Here is a 22,415-nt window from a genome sequence, read left to right on the forward strand (position 1 = left end):
CAGCAGCCAGAGGGGGTAGCTGAGACCCCGGACAGGCTGCGGGGCACAGAGGGCTGGGCCTGCCCCCCCCCATCCTCTGGGGCGCCAATCCCCCAGCCAAACCACGCAGGGGGAAAGAAGGAAAGGAGGAGGACAACCCCCCCCCACCCAGATTCCTGGAGGGGCAGCTGCGCCGGGCTCCCTGAGGATCAGGAGGGCCCGAGGGGAGAGAGGGCCGGTGGCGGCTCTCTCTCGGGAGAGGGGAACCCACGGAGGCCCTAACCGTCGCCAGCCGCCCCAAGGGCCAGGTTTATTGGGCACCCGGGTGGGAGGCAGCCGCGAAGGTTGGGGCCCCATAAAACTGGGGCGCCCTTTCAGACGCTCCGGGGGGCTCTCGCGAATAGGGCGGAGGCGAGCCCGAGGGCTCTCGACGGAGCGCCTGGGAGAACGAGACCCATGGCGCAGGCGAAGAGTCCTGTCGAGCTGGAAGGCTTGCGCCGGCCTTGGCCTGGCGGCTCCTCGGGCGCACCGGGGCGCGCTTTTACGCGGCCCTTTCCGGTTTCCGCGACGGGGCCCACAGCGCAGACGGCGCCCCGCACCCGCAACCGCAGCCCTGATACCGGCGGCCGGGCGCTGAAGCGGGGGGCCGGCCTGGCCGCGGGAGGGGACCCGGCTCCCTCCCGGGTTCTCGCTGCGCTTCGGGCCGCTCCTCTTGGACGGCGGGCGGGGGGGAACGGAACGACGACGCCCCGGGGATCGGGCCCCGAGCAGGCTCCTCCGACGGGCCCGCGAGGGGGTCTTCCCGGGCTGCGCTGCCGAGCGCACGTGTGAACCTGCCAGGAGACCCGTGCCTGGGGAGTCTCCGGCCCTTCGGTTGCTTAGCAGCCTCCTCCCTCCCGCCCTCGACACCGGCCGGGAGGGGGGGGTTTGGGATCCCGGAGCCCTCCGGGGGGGGCGCGCCAGCCCTCCCCCTCTCCCTCCCCCGGTCTTTGGCCGCGTCGCCTCGCGAGGGCGCCGCTGAGCCGCCTTCCCTCGTCACTCCCGGCGGCGGCGGCGGCGGCGGCGGAAGAAGAAGAAGGGAAGGGAAGGAAGCGGCTGAGGAGGAAGGAGGAGGAGGAGAGGGGAGGCCCGGCCCAGCGCAGACCCACCGACCCACCGACCGACCGTCTCTCCGCGCTGAACCCCGGGCGGCGGCGGCGGGGGCGGCGGCTCCTCCTTCTCTTCCTCCTCCGGGGCGGCGGCCGTAGCCACAGCCATGGGGGCCCGGCCTTGCCTCCCGCCCGGCGCGGCGGAGGAGGCGGCGGCGGTGGCGGTGGCGGTGGCGGCGCTTCCCTCCCGGCCGGGGCCGCGGCCGTTCCCCCCCGAAGCCCCCTCGGGCCGCCGCTGTGGGTAAGCAGGGCTGCGCGGGCGAGAGGGGGGGGGGGTCGCGCCTCCTTCCAGGGCCCCGGCGCGGGCGGGAGGGAGGGAGGGAGGGAGGCTGAGCCGGGAAGGGCCCCTGCCACCGGCGACCCTTCCCTTCCCTTCCCGGGCGGAGGAGGCCCGGCCCGGCCCGGCCCGCCCGCACGTGCGCCGCCCCCCTCGGGCTGCCGTGACGGCGGCGCTTCCACCCCCTCCCTCCGGGCGGGAGAGCGGCTGGCAGGCGAGCGGGGGGGGCGCCTTTCTCTCCCCCCCCCCGCCTTCCGGGCGGCTCTTCCTCCTTCCTCGTGGCCGGCTTGGGGCTCCCCGTCCCGGAGGGTTTTCTCCCAGGGGCCCCGCCTGAGTTGCGCCCGAGGTCAGAAGAAGAAGAAGAAGAAGAAGAAGAAGGGGGGTCAGGGATGGCATGGCTGTTGCCCCCCCCGCCCCGTCGGGCCTCCCGCCTCGGGGGCCCCAGCCTGGAGGAAGAGTCTCCCTAGCTCTCCTGGCCAGTGTTCCCCAGGTGGGTCTGGGGAAGCGGCCTGGCCGGAGGGCAAGAGCCGCCCCCAGGTCCTCAGGCCCTCCTGGCTGGCTCAGGCGGCCCCGGAGAGACCCTTGCCCGGGGAGCGGAGAGAAGGGAGGGGCCCTCAGTGCCAGGAGAGGCTGGGAGAGAGAGGGGGGGCTCGGAGGAGACCCCAGGGGCCCAACCCTCCCCCAGACCCTGGCCCTACAAGGGTACCCCTCAGTCTCCTCACATTCCCCCCCCTTTTTTTTTGCTTTCCTGCACAAAGAGTCTTGTGTTTAGGAAAGACTTGTAAGTCTTGTTTGGATAAGACTTGTTAGATTGTAGCCCAAAAAATAAAGGTTATTTATTTTTGTTGCTACAGTAAATTAAAACACCCAAACACAGAAAACGGAGGGTGGAGCTCCCCCTCCCTCCCCCCGGCACTTCAGAGCCTTCAGAAAGCTCTCTTGACTTTCCAGGATTGCAACCTGTCGGGAGCACATCCAGCCCTTTTTTAAAAAGCGAGTACTTGCCTCCCACTCTTTGTCTCTCATGGAGTTGGCAGCTGCCTTCACTCTGGGGGTCTGGAACAGGGGGCTTGCAGGCGATTCCCGTCTCAGCCCCCACGGCACACAGGCTTCCCCGGGGTTTGCTGCCTGCGCTCAGTTCTCTTGATCCGAGAGATTTCCCTAGGAAGTCTGGCCCTGACTTTCCTTAGGGAAGGGAGGGGGCAACGCTAGGGCTGGGCGTGCATGGCGACCCCGCCACCCTCGGGCTGAGCTTTGCTCGTTCCTAACCCTTCTTCTCCGACGTTGCAGCCAGTGTTGCGTTGTCCTGCTGCTGCTGCTGCGGCGCTGAGGCGCGGCTGCTTTCGCTCCTGTGCCCGCGAGCGCCAGCGAGATGAGCCTTCCAGGCCAAGGTTTCCCCCTGGATCTCGGGGGCAGCTTCACCGAGGACGCTCCCAGGCCGCCGGTCCCCGGTGAGGAAGGCGAGCTGGTTTCCACGGACCCGAGGCCCTCCGGCCATGGCTTCTACTCCGGGAAGGGCGACCTGGTCAAGGCAGAGACTTCGACGGCGACCCCGCGGCGCCCTGACCTGGACTTGGGCTACGAGCCGGAGGGCAGCGCGTCCCCGACGCCCCCCTACCTGAGGTGGGCGGAGTCCTTGCACTCCCTGTTGGACGACCAGGATGGCATCAACCTCTTCCGGACCTTCCTCAAGCAGGAGGGCTGCGGGGACCTGCTGGACTTCTGGTTCGCTTGCAGCGGCTTCCGGAAGCTGGAGCCTTGTGATGCCAACGAGGAGAAGCGGCTGAAGCTGGCCAAGGCCATCTACAAAAAGTACATTCTGGACGGCAATGGGATTGTGTCGCGGCAGATCAAGCCAGCCACCAAAAGCTTCATCAAGGACTGTGTCGTCAAGCAGCTCATTGACCCAGCCATGTTTGACCAGGCCCAGATGGAGATCCAGTCCGTGATGGAGGAGAACACTTACCCGCTCTTCCTGAAGTCCGACATTTACCTGGAGTACACCAGGACAGGCGGGGAGAGCCCCAAGATGTGCAGTGACCAGAGCTCCGGTTCTGGGACGGGGAAGTGCCTGCCGGGCTATTTGCCCACCCTGAACGAGGACGAGGAGTGGAAGTGTGACCGAGAGGCCGAGGTAGCGGAGGAGGAGGAGGAGGAGGAGGCTGCTGCCCCGGAGTCGGCCCAGGTCTCCTCCAGCAGACTCACCCAGAAGCTCCTCCTGGAGACAGCCCCCCAGCGAGCTTCTTCCTCCTCCTCCTCCTCGGCCCGACGGTACAGCGAGGGAAGAGAGTTCAGGTGAGAGCAGCCGGGCTGGCGAGTGCCCATGCAGGATGCGGCCTGCAATCCCAGCTGGCCGGCTGGGTCCCAGGAGCTGCGGGGGGTCCAGGGGAAGGGAGCTTGGTGGGGGGAAGGTTGGTTCCACCTCCGCTGTGGATTGGATTTGGAGTGGCAGGATGTGGAGAGAGCTGTCCTCCACGTGCCTTGCGGGTGCTGGAGGAGGAGGGGGCAGACATGGGTGCCTGCCTTCCAGAGGAGGCCACTGGGCCTCTCTAGGCAGGCCCTGGAGGGGGTCTGGTGCGCGGGGCACTTGGGAGGTCTTAAGGAGGAGATGCTGACCCTTGGCTCAGGACTGGGGGTGGGGTGGTGCCTGGAAATCCTCATAGAGCTGGCGCTCAGTCTCTAAGCCATGACCCTTCCCCAAGCGTCCAGAGGAGGAGAAGATGCTCCTCCATCATTCCCCCCCTCCCCAGAAAGCTCAGACCCATTAGTTCCTGAGGGATGCCTTTCCCCATTTCCAAGGACCTTGTCTTGCCTCCCACCACCACCAGCAGCAGCAGCAGCAGCCCCTGAAGGGCTCAGTCTGAAGGTAAGAAGGGGAGCCAGAGCTGGCTGGATTGAAAGAGAATCTCCTTCAGGCAATTATCCTCTGTTTTCCTGCTTCCACCTCCGGCCTCGTTTATCTGATTTGTTTTCTCTGCAGTTGCCTTCCCCCTCCCCCTCTAAAATAGGGTGGGGGCTCTTAAGCCACTCTCCCCCCCCCCCACAGGCTGTGGAGAGGATTCCCCTCCTCACCTCCCCAGGAAGGGAGGAATCCTTTCCCCACCAGTCCAGAGGTTCCTCCCCTCCCGAAGTCACGGGCAAGGCTTGCTGGAGAGACCGGGAGCTTTCCTTTTGGAGTCGTTCCCCCCCCCCTCTGTCTTTCAAACTAGGCATGACGTGTGTGGCTGAGAGAGAGAGAGAGAGAGAGGGAATCCTCCGATCCCTGACTCACTCCCGGCAGGAGATGGGAGAAGGGATCCCATCTTGGCTCTTCCTGGAGGAGCGTCACCTGCAGGAAAGATTTGGGCTCCAGACTTTGGCTCTTGGTTGCAAGCGGTGCTTGTCTCTGGCAGAAGATTCAGAAAAGCCGGAAGTGTGCTCCTTTCAGGGCCTAGTGCTGCCCTGTCTTCCCCTTCCTCCTCCTCCTCCTCCTCCTCCTCCTCCTCTCCCAGTAAAGGCACAGCACACACACACAAACCAGGTCACCAGCCCCTGCCTGTCACTCTTGGCCTGGGATTCCAGCGGGCGGGTCCCGCCTAGGCTGCAGGGGGCGAACTGTGCCAAGCCAGGGGCTCCTCGGGCAATCCCTGGCCGGAGCAGTGAGTGGCAAAGCTGCTCCAGGCGCTGCTGCAAAAACACTCTGCCTAAGTTGGCACGCGGGCATGTGAGTGTTGTGTGTGTCGTATCTATACTCTGTAATGCTTTCAGGTCGGTTTCCGAATGGAAGAAGATGCCCGAGGCGGCTGCTTTGGCCGCTCCTCCTTCCCGGTGTGGTTCTATGGAAACCGCCTCCACCGAGAGGAAAGAGACGCCGCCCCCAGCCCCACCGGGAAGAGGGAGCTCGTCTGGCCCTCGTCCTGGGTGTGCAACAAGTGTGAGCAAAATGTTTTGCTCTACCCCTGCTGCCCTCCCACTTGCTGTGGGGCTGCTGTGCGGGGAGGTGGCCTCACATCACCTGTTCCTGCTGCTCCTCAATTGTGCACAAATGTTTGCGATATAAATAGAGAGCAAGGCGGTGGGCTTTGGGGGCCTGGAGGTTGGCGTGACTTCCTCAGACTCTTTTCTCCTTTGGCCTTTCGGTCGTGCAAAAGTCAGAGGAGCCAAAGCCGACGCTGGAAGATTTGCAGCCTAGATTTGGTTGAGGCAAGGGCAGCTTCCCCTGCCCCCCCCTCCCCCTCCCCCCCCCCCCGCATCAGATGTGCCTGCTTTTTAGGAGAAGAGCGGGTGATGGAGAAGACTGCTGCCATTTGAATTGTTGGATTTCTTTCTGGTATTGTCAGCAGGAGGTTTTTGGCCCCAGAGCTGAGGGCAGGGGACAAAAGGCCCGGGTATCCCAGCTAGACCGGGGTGGTTCTGGAGGCAGCCTGGGCCCCCGGCCGAGCTGTGGCATCTGGCCACTTCTGGGGTCCTTCTCGGGGTGACTTCCCCCTGGGATAACCACTCCCTGGTCTCTCTGGTTTGATGCTCTGTGTGGCCACGTGAGCCCAGCCCGTCTTCCTGCCGGACGGTCACCTTCCCTCCCCTAGCCTGACCCTGGGGCTTCATGAGCTCCTCAGGGGTGGGGTGGGGGTGGGGGTGGGGGTGGGGTTTGGAGGCTTCCTTGGTACCACAGGACGTTCCTCTGGGGAAAAGGAAAGCCTCTTTGCCGGCCATCCCTTTCCCTTTGGGGGCTCCTCCTCCAAGGGCCAGGTTCTCCATTCCTTCCCACCCGAGGGCCTCTTGGCCCCACGGCGGCTGCTTTCTGTTCAGGCAGGAAGGCCAAAGGGCAGCCCTCGAGGGGCGGCTGGCCTGCCAGTCCCATGGCTGCTCATCTGGGGTGGAGGTGGAGATGGAGGGCCCCTGCACTTAGGGGCCAGCAGCGCTGGGGCTGCAGCACGGGCGACGCCTTTCCCATCCCTGCCTCCTTGGCCCGTTTCCCACCCGGAGGAGCTGCCCCGCTCCCTCCCTCCCTCCCTCCCTCCAAGGGGGTGCCCCAGCCTTCCTCTGGGCCACCCACCGAGGTGGATCAGACGCCTCTCTCGGCCTGGCTTTGTCCGGGGCCAAGTCGAAGGCTGCGACCAGCGGACAGAGTAGATGATGGGGAAGAAGAGCAGCCGCCCTTTGGGCTCCCTGAGTCGAGGGATGAGCAGCGTGGCCCGATGTGTCCACGGGGAGGAGCGGGGCCTGCCTTCTGCCCTCACACCCTCCGCCCCGTGGCTTTCTCGGCACACGGGCGTGCGGCCTGGAAGTGTTTGCCCTGGGTGGGAATCCTTTCATCCTTTTCTTCTATTCATAGTGATGCATTCCAGATGAAGAGTTCTTTGGGATTTGTGCAAATAAAGAGGAGCATTTTCATGGCCAGTTGGCTGGCAGGCAGCCCTGAGCCTGGGCGGGTGGGCTGTCCAGGAGGTTTCGGGGTCCCCCTGTGAGTCGCTGGCCAGGGGTTGCCAAAGGAGGGCCTTGCGCCCCAATGGCCCTTTAGCTCAGGCTGCTGTCCTGGACCCGGCGAGGCTGGCCGCCGTGAAGAAATGACCCCCTTCTCCCCCCACCCCCCTCGGGGCAGCTGGGCAGCAGTGGCCGCCACCTTCCTCCAACCCACCGAGCCTCAGAGGCTCGTTTCTGCTCTTGAGTCGAGGAAGCCTTTTTCTGATAAGCCAAGGAGGATGTAGGCCTGCTAAGGATCCGCCTGAGCGAGAGAAGCCGCTCCCTGAGGGAGGGAGGGAGGGAGGATTGCCCCCCCCCCTTCTCTCTCTCTCTCGCCTCTGTCTGGTATGTCTGTTTAAGACCAAAAAAGCTTTCTTGAGGAAAGAGAAGCCCAGTAAAGATGCTGCATCGAACCACACCGTGGGCTGATGGGCCACGAGCGCTTCCCCATGGGAAGCCCCACATTGCTGCACTTCATTGTGAGTGTGGGTCAGGAGGGGGGGGAGGAGAGGCCTGGACCTTCCCTTGGTCTCCACGGGGCTCCAGATGGGCACCTTTGGTGCGCTGGGCAAGGGACCGAGCCCCCCTGCTCCCCTTGGCGTGACATCTGGTGGCACAGGGTGGGGGATTTCCCCAGGCCACGATGTCCATGGGAACCCCGGAGGCCTGCTGGTCCCTGTCGCCCAGGGTTGCCCTCCTCGGCAATGCCATAGTCCTCCCCCCCCCCCCGGCTTCCTTCTTGAGCCGAGACGTACCACCTCGCTGGAGCTTCCAGGATGACCCCATGGGGGCTCAGCCACCAAGTCTGGAGCGTTGCCCCCTGACAGGAAGGCCCCGGTGGCTTCTGGGGCACAGATGTTCAGGCCCTCCCAGTTGGCGCAGCCACCAGGAGCTTGGCAACGAGGCGCCGCTTTGTCTGTGGGGGGTCGGGGGGGGATATCAAAAGAGTGGCAGTCTTTATGTGTGTGGCGGGGGGACGACACGTGATTAAACGTAAGACGCTGGTGTGGTGGCTAAGTCTGTCTGCTTAGGCCACAGCCGGGCTGCAATGTGCTGCCATAGCCGGCAGGGTGGGGATTGTGCAGGAATTGCCTTCCACCAGGCCAGCCTCTCCTCCCGCCTTCCCTTTGCAGGCCTGGACCTTGGAGGGAGCCAGTGCACCCGTATTATGTCAACACGGGCTATGCCGTGGCACCTGCCACCAGCGCCAACGACAGTGAGCAGCACAGCATGTCCAGTGATGCTGACACCATGTCGTTGACTGACAGCAGTGTGTGAGTACATGCCCAATTTCCCCCAGGGGGAGCAGAGAAGACTGGGAGGGGGTGCTTACTCACTGGCAGGCAGCAGGAGTGGCCCAAGGGGGGGGGTTGCAGTGTTTGGCAGGCCTTGGCCAGAGGGCCAGGGTCCTCTTGCCCACCCCAGCCCACCAACAGAAGCAGTGCAGCCAGGAAAGAAAGCCAGGGAGGCTTGTGAGCAAGGAAGGGGTGGTAGGTCGGCACCAGCAGACCACCGTGTGGAGGGGGGGGGCAGCCAGCCAGAGGCCTCTCCTCCTCCTCCTCCTCCTCCTCCTCCTCTTGGGGCAGCTCCTGATGGCCTTGCTAGCCTGGCAGTATCCTGCGCTCACCCTCCACTCTGCGGCCTGTCCCTTTCCCCTGGCAGAGATGGGATCCCCCCGTACCGACTCCGGAAGCAGCATCGCCGAGAGATGCAGGAAAGTGCCAAAGCCAATGGACGTGTGCCACTACCTCACATTCCGGTAGGTCGCTCTCGGGGAGAGGGCTTTTTTTTCGGGGGGGGGGGTCTGCCTGGAGCAGCCCAAGAGAGGGGCTCCTGCCCAGGACACCTCCTGCCACTCTGTCTGGAGGGGAGGCTGACTGGGGTTGGGAGGAAAGCTGCCTCCTGTCGCCAGCCCTGCCAGCCTTCGCGGTGGGCTGAGGCAGCCGCTGGGGTGGCCACGAAGGGACGGCTTCCTGCTTGAGGCCGGCAAAGCCCCTTTTGGCTCTTGGCTCCATGAGAGAAGCGAATAATGCTGAGCGAAATGGAGCAGCCGGCTCGGATTGCTGCCGGGAGGTGGGTGGGACCAGCGCCCTCCGGGGCTTGGGGTGGCTGACGGGGCCGAGGCCTTTCCTGAGCGGAGAGCCTGCTCTCCCCACAGCGTACTTACCGAATGCCAAAGGACATCCACGTGGAACCCCAGAAATTTGCTGCCGAGCTGATCAACCGTCTGGAGGAGGTCCTAAGGGACCGGGAGGCAGAAGCCAAGCTGGAGGAGCGCCTGAAGCGTGTCCGTGCGGTGAGTGGCAGCTGCTGTCTGCACTGCCAGGAAGGGTGGGGTGGGGTGGGGTGGGGTCTCCACAGTGTGCTGGTAGGGCAAGAGGCCGGGCAGTGCCTGGGCCTGACTCTGTCCCCTTGCCCTTATGCCCCCTTTTGCCTCTGGTAGGGCAGAAGGCTCCACACAATAGCCCCACTCTGCAGGTCTGGGGAGGGAGAGCAGCTGTTCTCATGGGGAGGGGAAGAGCCTCAGCCCTACAAGGAGCAGCCGGGTCCGTTCCCCAGCCAGGGGTGGTGTTGGGGACACCCTCACGGAGGTGGGGGGCGAATGGGGACATTGGGTCCTCCTGGCCCTCGGTCGTTGCTGCCGTCCCTCCTACCCTGGACTTGCTCTGCCCCATCCCCGGGGGGGGGGGGAGAACGGCCTTTGGGGAGGGAGGAGAGGAGAGAGTCATCCTCCCCAGGGGGGAGCCCCGGTGCGGCCGGGCAGCCCCTTTCCCCTCTCCTGCCATGACACGCTTGTGTCTTGTGACAGGAGGAGGAAGGCGACGACGTGGACCTCTCCGTGGGCCCTTCGCTCTTGAGCCACAAGCTCCTGCCCCCTCCTCCGCTCCTGCCCCACTTTGCCCCCCGCTACGCAGAGCTGCCGCTGAGAGACGCCCACGAGGAGAACCCCGAGAGTATCCTGGACGAGCACGTCCAGCGGGTCATGAAGACGCCCGGCTGCCAGTCTCCCGGCCCCGGCCGGCACTCGCCCAAGCCCCGGTCCCCCGACAGCGGCCTGGCCGGGAAGCTGCACGGCCTGGTGGGGGCCCCGGGGAAGCACGGGGCCAAAACGGGGGCCAAGCTGGACGCCGGCAGCCTCTACCACCACAAGCACGCCTACCTCCACCTGGTCCATCACCACGGGGCCTTCAAGGCCAAGGAGGTGGCCGAGGCAGAGGCGGGCTCCCGCGGCCAGGGCCCCTTCGGCTGGAGCTTCGACGCCCACGGCTGCAGCCCCAAGTCCCGGCTCTATGGGGAGAGCGCCAGCCTGGGCGCTGGCCTCCCGGAGGCCCTGGTTTACAGGTGAGAGGTTGGGCAGCTCTCCATGCCCAGGCAATCTGGCCGAGAAAGCCACGTGGCCGGCTGATGTCCCAGAAGGGGAGGGAGGGAGGGAGGCAGAGGGCTCAGACCGTAGGGTGCTTGGGGTGGGCCACGGGGAAGGGCCCAGAAGCACCCCTGGCACCTTGTCCACCATATGCAGGCCCTGAGCAGAGAGGCAGGCTGGCCCTCGGGCCCTCGCTTTCGGCGAAGGGCGCCCCTGCTTGTGATGGGAGCAGGATCCGGCCCTAGTCCAGAGGTCCTCGAGTTCTCTCCAGAGGGATATGACCTTTCTCTTGGCCATTTGGGGAGCACTCCTGGGGGTGGGGAGGGGTTAAGGGATCCCGAAGGGGTGGTGGTGTCTGCACCTCCCCCACGTGGGCTCTTCTCTGTTTCCAGCGGAAAAGGCAGCTTGCCCTCCAAACGGAGCATCAAGAAAGCCGAGGGGGGAAAGGGCGAGGGGGGCGGCCACGACGGGCCGGGCTCTCCGGAAGACGTGGAGAGGAACCAGAAAATCTTGCAGTGGATCATCGAGGGCGAGAAGGAGATCAGCCGGCACAAGAAGACGAACCACGGGTGAGGGGCGGGAGGGCGAAGGAGCACCCCCCCAAGCAGGTGGCCGGGGGGGGGGGCACGCCTGCTGCCCTTTGGCCTTTGTGGCAAGAAACATCTCTCCTTGCTTGACAGCTTTGTGGCAAGGAAGCGACACACACACACACACCCCAGCTGGGAAGAGGGGGCAGAGGGTGAAAACCCAAATGGAGACCCCCCCCCCGGCAGGGTCTCCTCAGAGAAGGCGGGGACCCATTCTTTTTCTTCCAGGCCAACAACCTTCTCATTTCATCTGAAGCTGTCTGGATGCCTTCCCCCCCCCCACACACACACACTTTGTGTGATGGGCACTTGATCTTCCACACTGGCCGCCAGTTGCCTCGGTCGGTCGGGGGGGGGGAGGGCTTAGAGACGCCAAACACACCCACAGCCCGTTGGCCAGGACTCTGGCCCTCCCCCCTCTCCGCCCCCCCCCCCCGGTTTTCATTGCCTTTTCCTCCCGCAGCTCTTCCAGCACCAAGAAGCAGCTGCCCCATGACCTGCCTCGGCCGGCCTCCATCGAACGGCCCATGGCCGTCCACCCCTGGGTCAGTGCCCAGCTGCGGAATGTGGTACAGCCCTCGCACCCCTTCATCCAGGACCCGACCATGCCCCCCAACCCGGCCCCGAACCCCCTGACCCAGCTGGAGGAGGCCCGGCGGCGGCTGGAAGAGGAAGAGAAGAGGGCGGGGAAGGTCCCCTCCAAGCAGCGGTGAGGCTCTTCTGGGGGGTGGGGTGGGGGGGGTGAAAGGATGGGGTGTCTGTGCTCCCTTCTGGCTGGTGTGTGGTGTGTGGCGCGTCTGTTGGCAAGGAAGCTTTTAGGGTGGCTGTGAAGTGCTTTGTGAGTGCTTTGAAGAGCCGCAGGGCTTCCTGGCAGCTGGGGGGCTTCCCTGCCCCAAAGAGTGCCCTCCCGGTTCCCAGCTCAATGTGTGGTTGTTTTCTAGGGTGGAGAGAGCGAGCAAGAGGGATGGCCAGCAGCGTTTGGGAGGGATGAGCAGCCCTGGGGATCCCCTCCTGGGATCCCCTCCTTAGTAGGAGAATGGCTCACCCCGAGCCCAGAGATGACAGGCGGGGGGCCTTCCTGCCACCCCACACCCACACCCACACCCACACCCAGGGGCGCAAGCAGGCGTGCCTAATGTCTGAGATTATTCCCCAGGTATGTTCAAGAGGTTATCCAGCGTGGGCGCTTCTCGGTGAGGCCAGCCTGTGTGCCCGTGATGAATGTGGTGCCTGCCGTCTCCGACCTGGACCTCTCCGAGTCCGAGTACGTGTGCCACCGCTCTCTGCCCCCTCCCTCCTCCCACCCTCCCTCGTAGCCCCTCACTAGAACCCCTCAGCCCTTGGCCTGCCATCGGGGGGGGGGCTCTTTGGGGGCGGGGGCGCTGGGCTGGTCCCATTTATGGCAGGCAGCCCACGGTGGCTGCCGTCTGGCATGGCTGGCTCCCAGGGGCTGCTCTGGGTCACCCGGCAGCCGCCTCATGCCGGGCCTCCTGGGCGGCCCACGGGTGGCTCTGGGCCCGATTCCCGCCTTGGCGCTTGGCCCTCCTGGAGCCCTCAAGTGTGTGCGGGTGCAGTTGAGGTTGGTGGCTATGGGGTGGAGCCGCTGGACCCCCTTAGGGCGCTGGGGAAGGGAGGTGCTGCTCCGTTGCTCGGGGGCCGTGGGCGCGCGCTCCAGAGGGCACCTAAGCAGAGTGTGGATGCCCGTTGAGGCCAGCATCATGGCAGGCAACCCAATGCCGTTCTGGGGCGGGGAGCAGGGGGTTTGCAGGTGGGCAGGAGAAGGCCTGGGCAGTCAGAGGGCGGACCTTCTGGTGGTGTCCAAGAAGCTGGTCTGGATGATGCCCTTCTCCTCAAAGCATCTCCTGCCTCCCTGTCCCCAAAGTTGGCTTAGTCAGTGTGTCTGTGTGTTTGTTTGTTTGTGAGAGAGACAGACAGTATGTGTGGGCATGACAGAGTGTGCATGCTCTGGTGCTGGGGGCATGTGTGTGTGTGCGTGCGTGCGTGCGTGCGATTTGGGCAAATGGGTGCCCCTCCCTCTGGGGGCTTGGGCAGGTCTGCAACCCCCTAGCTGCTGTTCAGCTGCGAATCCAGTGTCCCTCAGTTTGGGCTCTGCTGGCTGGGACACATGAGGGAGTGACAGCCCACACACATACAAGATCCGGAGGGTTCCAAGGTGCCCCCCCCACATCTTTAGAGGAAGGGGTGACCCCCAAGGGAATGGGGCTGCCCCAGCGGGGACTGGATTCAGGGTGGTGCCACCTCCCCCTCCCCGAGAGAGACTCTGGTCAGTAAGAGAAAGGGAGCACAATCCTGCCCCCAGAAAGGTCCTGGCTCTGAGATGTCTCATCAGACTCCCGCCCCCCCCAAAACACAAACGCACGCATGCACGCATGCATACACACAGCAGAGAGAAGTGGAGTTCCTCCTGAGGCCGGGAGGCACAGGGAGCAAGGGATTCCGTGGACATCCGCTGTGGTTGCCGGCGGGGAAGTTCCGCAATTTCCCTTCTCATGCCACTGCCCGCCATGTTGGGGGGGGCTCCTACCCCATCTCTTGGGCCAGTGGCCTTCTGGCCCTCTGGCTGGTCATTTAAGGAGTCACACGTGTTACTCCTGCCGCCCGCCCGCCCGCCTGCCTGCCCGCCTGGTGGGGTTGGGGAGGTGCTTTCCCTCTCCAGAACCCCCCAGGAGGAGAGTCATGAGGCCCGACCTGCCCGGCCGGCCCCTGGCCTTTCCTGGTCCTCTGGAGGCCGCCGTTGGTGGGGGGGGGTCGGCCTGTGCTCTGCCCAGATGAAGGACTCGCTTTGTGTTTCCCTCCTAGGGTGAAGCCGGCCAAGCGGGCAAGTGGGGGCTCCTCCGCACCGCCCTGTGAGAATATCGTGGTGGCCTATTATTTCTGCGGGGAGCCCATCCCCTACCGCACGCTGGTCAAGGGCCGTGTGGTCACCCTCGGCCAGTTCAAGGAGCTGCTCACCAAGAAAGGGAACTACCGGTGAGAGAGACGGATGGGCCCCTGCATGACGGTTGTGCCAAGAGGAGGGGAAGGAGGGGAAGCTCCCCCAGGGGGGCTGTGGGCAGGCCTCTGTGTTGGCACCTCGTCGCTTGGGGGCCTCCATGGCACCATAGCCGGTCACTCCGCAGTGTCTCCTTCCCTCGGTGTCCCTCTGGCTTTGGCGGAACACGTGGCTTCTCCCGACCTGGCCAGCGGAAGCGCCTCCAGAATGGGGAGAAGGGGATGCCCACTTGGCTGCGGGGGCAGAAAACCGCCGGCCTGGTGGGGCCTTTTTATGCCTCCAAGCAGCACTTTCAGGTGGGGGAGGGTCTTAGCAGTGCCCCCCCTTCCCAGGGCGGTTTCCCATGACTCCCTGTTCCTTTTCGGCAGGTATTATTTCAAGAAAGTGAGTGATGAGTTTGACTGCGGGGTCGTGTTTGAGGAGGTGCGAGAGGACGAGGCGGTTCTGCCCATCTTTGAGGAGAAGATCATCGGCAAGGTGGAGAAGATTGACTAGCCACCCAGAGAGGGCTCAGGAGCCTCAGGGAAGAGCCATGGGGGGGGCATTCTTGTGGCTTCTCGCTGCCCGTTCCCCCCCCCCCACTTCCCGCAGCCACAGAGCACCTTTACTGAACCACTTTGCAAGGTGGGATGGAAAACGAATGAGGCAGGATAACCCCCCCCCTCCCATACCAGCACAAATGGAACTGGGGTGTGTGTGCAGAGAATGATCCCATACTCTCATATCCATGGCAGGATTATTGGGGGTGGGGGAAGCACGTGACCCAATTTGGGACGGGGCAGTCTGGAGCAACGAGGCTTGCATTGGCGTTAGGCCTTTGGGAAAAGCTGCCGGGTCTTTCGATTTCAGGACTTGCATGTTCACTGGTTTAAGGCTGGGGGTGGGGAGTGTCTTTGCACACAAGCGGCCGACTGCAGTGGGTGGCAGAAGGTGCTCCCTCGATCCGCAGGCGCCTCTCTCTGGGCAACGTGGGGACCTCGCTTTCTTGCCTGCGTCCAGCCTTTTGGGGTTGAGGGGGTGCAGCCTCCCCTCCCAGCTCTGAACTTCTGCCCTGGGCACCTGCCTGTCTTAAGACAACCCTTGGCACCAGGCAATTGGGGGGGGGGTCTGTGCGTGGCTGGCATGGCCGTTGGGGCTGCCCCCGCCCCCCACCCGAGTCCGGCCTGCTCCTTGCGTCTGTCACCGAGTGCCTTCAAACACTGTCCTCTCGGCCGGCCTCCTTTGCTAGCCGGTCAGGAAAAGAGGGGCCGGTGGTTTCCTTCCCTCCGAGGCGCTGCTCTGATCCCTCCCCTGGCAGGATTTTTAACACGGAGGACCAGCCACAGCAGGTTCTTCGTGTCCCTTTCTTTTTCCTGAAGGGGGTTCCATTGTAAATATGTACATTTTCTAAACGAAGCACCAGCCGCCAGTGGTTGGGTGAATGGCTGGCCTCTCTTGAACATTTTTCACTTGCTGACTTGTACAATTTATCTTTTCAAAGGTACTTGGATAATAATGGAATAAAACTCTCATGTTCCAAAGGCTGCCCTGGGCATTCTGTGGGGGGGGGGGTCGCCTCCTCTTCGGTGGGAGCCCAGGGGTCTGGGCTCCCCTTCCTCATGCCCCCTGCCCCTCCCCTTGTGGCTTGGCTGCCCTTGGGGGAGAAGGCCAGACCCTTTCCAGGGAGCATGGGGCTCCCACTGGTGGGGGGTGGTGGTGTTCTGGGCAGTTTTTCTTTCCCTGGCGTTGCTGGGGAATGAGTTGTTTTCATTCTCCTGCCTCTTGCGGATCATGTCTAGCAGGGGGCACCTCACCCCTCCCACCAGGGAAGTTCCAGAAGAAAGGAAAGCACTGAGCCGAACGTTTCCAATGTGCTATTACGGATTACACTCTTCCCCAGCTGATCCCATCGCCACTGCCGGTGGCTTTTCTGACATTCAAGGCCAACTGGTGACAGTTCTCGTTAGGCTTCGGGGCCATCCGTCCACTGAAGCCCCCACGGCGGCCTGTGGCTGGCGTGGACTTCATAGCTCCTCTCGGAGGTCGGGAGGGCTTGTCTGGTTCTCTGGCTCCTCAGAGGTTGTCTTGGGGCCCTGGAGAGCCAGAGCAGAGGGTCAGCAGGAAAGCCGGCCTCCTGAGTCCCAGGGTGAGCCCCTGCCAGCAGCGGCCCTTTTGGTGGGCCTCAGTTCCTCCCCAAGGCCCGTGGGATTTGGCCTCTGCCCTGCCCCCCATCCCAGGGAGGAGGCCCAAGAGTTTCTCTCCTGGTCCGAATGAAAGACTGCAGGGCAGAAGGGAAGAGAGCTGGAGATCTCAGCCCCAGATTGAACCCCCCACACACCTCTCTCCCTCGGCACAGGGTGGGGACAGGGCAGGGATTCTGTGCCCTTGCCCCCCCCAGCCCATGTTGGTTTGCAGTGCCTGCAGGGGGACTATCCCAGAGGCTCTCAAAACCAGGATCTCCTCCGCCAGCCTCCCGAAGACTTTCCTCTCCATTTCAGCTCATAGTGGAAGCCACGGTGGTGAAAAAGGAGCCCCCCCCCCCCGTCTCTGTTTTCTGCGGGCAGGAAAGCAGTTGGAGGGGCCTGTTTTGAGTGGGCCAGTTCCCAGGGCACCCCCTGGCAAGGGTGGCGGATCGTTAATCTGATATTAATCATTACTGGTGCCTCCTGCATGAAAGAAGGGCCTGGCTTTTCTTGTAAGCCAAGAACAAACCTCGGTTCCTCTCCTGGCCGGCCGCACTAGTCTTCTGCACCCACTGCCAGAGTGGACAGACACAAGTGGACGGTCAGTGTGGATCCCAGCCCCACAAATCCCGCAGCCCCAGAACCCAGCTGTCTGGAGGTGGGGGTGGGGGTGGGGGTGGGGTCCCACTCGGTGGCACTTACCCCCTTGTCCACTTGGACTGGAAGCTCCCCTTTGCTCTCCAGAAATTGTGAGAAGCTCTCCAGGTCTCTGGCGCCCCTGTACTCGATCATCTGGGGCAGAAGAGGGGGTGTGGTTTTGGCCTGCGCAGGCTCCCCCCTGCCCCCCCCCCCCACGCAGCTGCTGGCCTCTTCTCTCTGGGCTGCGGGCGGGGGCTTGGTTCCCTCCCAGGCTGCCCATCCCCGAAGTCCAAGTGGGGCAGCCACCATACCTTCCTTTCCTGCCCCACAGGGAAGTAGTACAGAGTGGGGTACGCCCGGATTGTGATCTCAGCCACCTCATTGGCAGTCGCATCCATCTCGGCAATGATGATGTCCTTGTGATCTTGGTATTTCTCCCCCAGCTCTTCCCAGACAGCGGCCATGGCCTTGGAGTGGGGGCACCAGGGGGCATCTGGGGGAGAATAAACCAAGCGGTCACCTGAGCCGGTTCATCAGCTGCAGCCCTGGCTAGAGATGGCAGGAGTTGGCTCAGCGAACAAGCACTTTGGCTGCACCCAACTGGAACTACTGCCATGTATGCAGTGTGGGGCTGCCCTTGAAGACTTTTCCCGCTCTAGTGCAATACTGTAAACTGCAGACCAACACAGCTATTGCTATGAAAACGGCTTTTTAAAAAGTATCAGTTGTCTGGGATGTGGCATTGGTTGACCTGCAGTGATTGGCCGCCCTAGGTGGGGAACTGTGGATCCCTGGTCCGGGTGCAGGCAGGCAGTCTTTTTCTCAGCAGGTGCTGAGGGCATAACAGGAAGGAGGCGGCAATGACCGTTGGTCAGCTGGCTTGCACAGACGGGGCATCAGTTCCACCAAGGTTTGGCTTGGCTGGATGCAACGCCCCCCCCCGAGGCCCCGAAGGGGGCAGCACACTTACAGAACTTCACAAAGACGTTTTTGCTCTCCTCAAAGGCCACCTGCTCAAAGTTCTTGCCCACCAGGGTTTTCACTGGTCGCCGATCCCAGTCCTCAGGGACCTCTCTGCTCATCAGGTGAGGCTGGAAGGCAAAACAGGGCGGGAGGAGGAAGCTGAGGTGGGCAGGTCTCTGCAGTTCTGAGAAGAGCTCTGGGGATGCCGGCAGGAGAGGGTGCTTGGACTTTCCAAGTTGCCAGAGAAAGAGAGGAAGAGGAAGAGGAGGTGGTGCTGAGGACTGGCTAGCTTGGAGCCTTGGGGGGGGGGAGTTGTTGGGAAATCCCCAGCGTCTTCTGCTAGGGCCAAGTCCTGCCAAGCCTTGGCAACCCTCCCCTACTGGTGGACTGGGCAAATGATATCCTCAGGGTTGGCACTGGCCTTGGGGAGTCGTCTTCCAGACGGGGCCTTGGAACCCCTCGCAAGTGGCCTTTGCTAAGCCCCCCCCCCCAAATCCCATCCTGGCCACACTTCTGTATCAGACTGCTCCCCCCCCCCGTCCCACCTCAACTCTACCCTCCAGCACAGCCTGGCAGAAGGCACGGATGGACAGCCCGGTCAGTCCCTCGGTGGCCAAGCGATACTTCGTGTTGGTCTCGATGTGGATGAAGCGGATGGCAGGCACCTCGTCGGGCTGGAGGCCAAAGAACTGCAGCAGGCTGGCCCCCTCCCCACTGACGTCGGCCAGCACAAACAGCACCTGCCGGGGAGAGACCAAGCGCCCCCCCGCCCCCCGGTGACAAGTGCTGCCGCAAGTGACGGGCGCTGGAGGAGAGGACTGGACGTCAGGACCACCACGAGCCCTAAGGCATCCTCTGGCCTCCCCTCCCTTCGCTCCCCTCTTGTGGACCAGCAAGCAAGCGTTCCCACTGACACCCCCCCCTTGCCCTGGCCACTTGAGAGGGACAGGACGGGCCCTCACCTGGCCCCGGAAGGCGGCCGCGGCGCCTCGGAAACCACTCAGGAGCTCCAGCTGGGAGGCCACCGTCTTGTTGAGGAAGAGCAGGAGGTGGTTGGGGACTTTGGCCCCAAAAATCCTGGAGGAGTTCTAAGGAACGGCAGAGAGAGAGAGAGAGAGAGAGAGAGAGAGAGCTGGGGAGGGGGGAGCCATGGGTGGGTGGGGGCAGGGGACCAGTGCTGTCAGGACCACCAAGGCTGCTGGGGAAGAGCCGAGGCCAAGCTCGGCTGGTCCCAGGAGAGCCAGGAGGATGGTGTCCGGGGGGGGGGCTGCTGCTCTGGAGCACCCACGCCTAGGCTGCCCCCATCTGCAGGCAGAGGAGGAGGGAATCCCATGGGGGAATCCCAAATTGGGGGGGCAGGGAACCCTCTCCAACCCACCTCCCAAAAGAGAGTAAAGTCAGACCTCACTCGTGAACTCCATCACCAGCTCCAGACTCTGCACGGCCAGGAAGTGGGCCAGCTCGGCCTCATCCAGACCCAGCTCCTCATCAACCTGGAAGTCTGCTCGGGGCTCATCGCCATGCTGAACAGAGGGGAGAGTGTGTTGCTGTGCCGTGGGGGGGTGGGGGGTGGGGGGTGAGGGAGAGGGTTGCAGCCCAGGCCCTCGCAGGGCCGTCTCTGCATGGGCTTCCACCTCTGCGACAAATGCCCCATCGGGGAGGGAGGGGGGCACCCATGGCAGGGGGGGCTGCCTGTTCCCTCCAGGCTCCCAGGCAGGGGCCCCTCACCTTCCGGAAGAGGGAGACCACCTCCCCAGCGACAACGCCATATTTCTCGAAGAGCTCCTGGCGGTCCGTGAGGGCCATGGCCCCGTTGCCGAGCGGGTCAAGGTCGGCCACCTTGTAGAAGAGGCCCACGTTCTCCTCCAGCCGGTCCTGCCGGGCGGAGAAGCCGAGGGAGGGGAGCAGAGAGGCCGTGAGGAAGGTCCACGGCCGGTCGGCCAGCCGATGGGGGGTCAACATGGAGGAGGGCCGGTCCTCCCGGGGCCCCTCTGCTCCTCCCAGGCCCCGGGGTCCTCAGAGACCCACCCCAGGCGCCTTCCCTTTGGCCCCCAAACCTCACCCCATCTTTCTCCAGCCCCCACCCCCGTTCTGGAGAGCGGCACCCACAGGGGTGGGCGGGGGTGGGCTTCCACGTCTCAGCACCCACAGGAGAGCCTGGCAGGAGCCTTGCCCACCACAGGGGAGCCCAGCCAAGACCCGCCTGGCCAGGGAAGCCTCCGGAGCCCGGAGGGCCCAGGCCCGAGACTCACGCGGAAGAATCCAATGGCAGCCACTGGGTGGGCATCCAGGAAGGCGGCGGCGGCATCGGCGTCCTCCAGCAGGATGGCGCTGGGCCCGGCCTTCTGCCTCAGCCACTGCACCATCTCCTCGGCCTCCCTCTCGCCTGCCACGGGGACAGCCAAGGCGGAGAGGTGGGGTCGGCGGGAGGACCGGCCGGCTTGCCTCACTCTCCCCATCCTGGCTGGGGGAGATCGTCGGAGGGACCCCCGAAAGGGGAGGGGGCTGCCGTGGGGGGAGGGGGTCCCTGGGCGCTCAGGGAAGGGGGTCGGGAAGGCAGGCGGGGGGCAGGCGGGGGGGAGGGGACAGGGGCATTGGTGCAGGTGCCCCTCACGGAGAAGCTGCCGAGCGAAGGGCAGGGCTGCCAAGGAAGGGGCCTCGCTCAGAGGAAGGGAGGAGGAAGGAGGGGCATCTTTCAGCCACGGGTGGCCCACCACTGCGTGGTGACCCCAGCTGGGGCAACTGCCCCCCCCCAAGGACTCTGGCCCTCACCTCTGTAGTCTGTGGGCTGGTTGCGGTTCCCGCCTCGGAACAGCTTGAGGGTTGGGTACCCAGCCACCCGAAACTCTGCCTTCAGGGCCCGCTCCTCCGTGGCATCCACTTTGGCCAGCCTCAGCCTCGGGGCCTCATCCTGCAGCACCGCTGCAGCTTTGGCAAATTCAGGGGCTAGCGCTTGGCAGAGTTCGCTCCAGGGAGCACCTGGGGGCCAGAAAGGAGACCAACCCCATTTTAAGTCACCCGCAGCATCCTCTGATGGTCAGAGAGGTTGGTTCAAAGCCTTTTTGCAAAGTGATTTCTGTGGAGGAACGCGCGGGGGGGGGGGGGAGGCCCACTTCAAAGGCCTGGCCATTGAAGTCCTCAAGAGACCCCCTTGAGCTGCGCCCCCCCCCCGCCCTCGCCTCCATATCTGCCTCAGGGGGAACAGCGCTGATAAGGGGCAGCTGGCAGGTCCTGTTTGCCTGAGTCGTGCCCCCAGGTGGCACGGTGGGTGGCGCCTGGCTTCTCTCTGGGCCTGTTTGCTTTTCCAGTGGGTGACCTGAGAGCTGTGACTGAACAGGATGTGGGGGGGGGGGGGCAGGACTGGCTCGTGCCAGGGGGGCGGAGGGACGGCCGTGCAGCATGGGTGTCACAGAGGCTGCTGTGAGCCAGACCTGTGGCCCCGAGGGCCCTTGGAAGGAGGCTGAGCACACACACCCCCCCACACACACACACACTCGGGCGAGAGGAGGAAGCCGCCTCCCTCCCGGGAGCCCCCTGGAAGCCAGACGGGTGGAGCAAAGTGACTGGAACACCCCGGGCACCGGGATCCCTTCACCTTGCGGCTTCTCCGGGTGGGCCGGCTCCACCCGCCAACCACAACGACCTTCCCAAAGAGCCCACACGCTGGGCTGGGCTGGGCTGGGCCGCAGCCTCACACACACCCCACACCCCGGGCACAGGCAACACATACAGAACGCCACCAGGAGCAGCTGATACTTCTGCAGGGCTCGGGCAAAGCTCTCCTCCTTGAGGACCAGGACGCCTTCCTCTTCCTCTTCCTCTTCCTCTTCCTCTGGGGGACGCTCAGCGGATGCCTCCGGGGCCAGCTTCTCGGCCAGGCCTGCGCCCTCCTGGGTGCCCACAGCCGCCGCCAGCTGCACCAACATCAGCAGCAGCAGCAAAAGGAGCAGGTGCTGCCGCGGGGAGCAGCTGCCCATGTTGGTCTGGGGCAGAAAGTGCCCAAATCAAAGCTGTGGAGCCAGGAGCTGCCAGGTGGGGCGGGGCGGGGCAGGGCGGGCGGGGGCGAGATAAGGCCTCTGCCCAACAGCCTCCTCTGCCCCACTTTGTGGCCGGCTCTGACACGTGGCCAGCTGGGACTGAGTGCTCTCCTCACTTGCTCAGGGGCGAGGGGGAGGAGTGTTCACAAACACGTGTGTGTGTGTGTGTGTGTGTGTGTGTGTGTGTGTGTGTGTGTGTGTGTGTGTGTGTGTGTGTGTGTGTGTGTGTGTGTGTGTGTGTGTGTGTGTGTGTGTGGAGCTGCCCCCCCCCACCTGCTTCTGTTGCTTGGGAGGGAGGGAGGGAGGGAAGGGCTCCTGGAGATGTTTGGAGGTGTATTGCTTTGGGCTGCAGGACAAAGACAGGCAGAAGGAGGCAGCCCAAGGCAGCCCTTTGCGTGGCGCCACCAAGCAGGGCAACTACAACCAAGCCCTCCAGCTCCTCATGCAGGGGACCGAGGCCCTCCAGGGCCAGGTAGGGCTGTGTGGCCAAGCCCCGGCTGAGGTCCAGCCAGCCGTCCACCTCCCCGCTCCCAGTTCTACAGGTGTGGGCCATGCCCGCTGTTGAGGTTGCTGGAAAGCGCTGGCTGGGGGGCAACTGCGCCAACAGGCCTTCACCCCCACCCCCCACAGGCTCATCTCCTTGCTTTCCAGGATGCCAGGGGCTGCAGGACACCCCTCTTCTGGGCCACTGAGTACAGGCACGCGCGCCTGGTGGAGCTGCTGCTGGCCCACGGTCGGTGCAGGCGCCTCAGTCCAGGACAAGGTGAGAGAAACTCTCCGGCCATTCCTGTTCCTTCCAGGGGG

The 22,415-nt window shown here is 64.2% G+C and overlaps 2 protein-coding genes across 4 annotated transcripts; one reads left to right on the forward strand and one right to left on the reverse strand.

Annotated features, from left to right (window-relative positions):
* The first annotated feature begins 896 nt into the window (after window positions 1–896).
* Window positions 897–15,330, forward strand: AXIN1 (axin 1). 3 transcript variants are annotated; one of them, XM_072982443.2, is made up of 11 exons: window positions 897–1,368; window positions 2,695–3,699; window positions 7,980–8,120; window positions 8,509–8,605; window positions 9,005–9,142; window positions 9,656–10,188; window positions 10,603–10,779; window positions 11,261–11,506; window positions 11,954–12,061; window positions 13,618–13,788; window positions 14,179–15,330. In XM_072982443.2, the coding sequence occupies exons 2-11, from the start codon at window positions 2,777–2,779 to the stop codon at window positions 14,303–14,305; spliced, it is 2,661 nt and encodes an 886-aa protein (XP_072838544.2). In that variant the 5' UTR covers window positions 897–1,368; window positions 2,695–2,776; the 3' UTR covers window positions 14,306–15,330. The 3 variants fall into 3 exon arrangements, with proteins under 3 accessions (XP_072838544.2, XP_072838546.2, XP_072838545.2); XM_072982444.2 differs by lacking the exon at window positions 897–1,368 and adding an exon at window positions 1,483–1,894; XM_072982445.2 differs by lacking the exon at window positions 11,954–12,061 and having other exon boundaries at window positions 898–1,368.
* A 318-nt stretch (window positions 15,331–15,648) lies between these two features.
* PDIA2 (protein disulfide isomerase family A member 2) lies at window positions 15,649–22,349 on the reverse strand. The gene is made up of 11 exons (XM_072982449.2): window positions 21,305–22,349; window positions 20,347–20,553; window positions 19,827–19,960; window positions 19,303–19,449; window positions 18,978–19,097; window positions 18,537–18,662; window positions 18,120–18,314; window positions 17,582–17,702; window positions 16,923–17,104; window positions 16,675–16,764; window positions 15,649–15,882 (listed from the first exon to the last, which is right to left on the reverse strand). The coding sequence occupies exons 1-11, from the start codon at window positions 21,549–21,551 to the stop codon at window positions 15,814–15,816; spliced, it is 1,638 nt and encodes a 545-aa protein (XP_072838550.2). The 5' UTR covers window positions 21,552–22,349; the 3' UTR covers window positions 15,649–15,813.
* Window positions 22,350–22,415: the final 66 nt, after the last annotated feature.

The sequence above is a fragment of the Pogona vitticeps genome, chromosome 13 (assembly GCF_051106095.1).
Source record: "Pogona vitticeps strain Pit_001003342236 chromosome 13, PviZW2.1, whole genome shotgun sequence".
NCBI classification, from domain to species: domain Eukaryota; kingdom Metazoa; phylum Chordata; class Lepidosauria; order Squamata; family Agamidae; genus Pogona; species Pogona vitticeps.

What these genes read in the sequence shown, in the direction of transcription:
- AXIN1 (XM_072982443.2), top strand. Translation starts at nt 2,777, where the DNA reads ATGAGCCTTCCAGGCCAAGGTTTCCCCCTGGATCTCGGGGGCAGCTTC. An exon ending in TGCCACTACCTCACATTCCG is followed by an intron (nt 8,606 to 9,004) that starts GTAGGTCGCTCT and finishes CTCTCCCCACAG; the next exon opens with CGTACTTACCGAATGCCAAA. An exon ending in ACCAAGAAAGGGAACTACCG is followed by an intron (nt 13,789 to 14,178) that starts GTGAGAGAGACG and finishes CCTTTTCGGCAG; the next exon opens with GTATTATTTCAAGAAAGTGA.
- PDIA2 (XM_072982449.2), bottom strand. Translation starts at nt 21,551, where the DNA reads ATGGGCAGCTGCTCCCCGCGGCAGCACCTGCTCCTTTTGCTGCTGCTG. An exon ending in GCTGCTCCTGGTGGCGTTCT is followed by an intron (nt 20,554 to 21,304) that starts GTATGTGTTGCC and finishes TCTGGCCCCCAG; the next exon opens with GTGCTCCCTGGAGCGAACTC. An exon ending in TGATGGAGTTCACGAGTGAG is followed by an intron (nt 18,663 to 18,977) that starts GTCTGACTTTAC and finishes GCCGTTCCTTAG; the next exon opens with AACTCCTCCAGGATTTTTGG.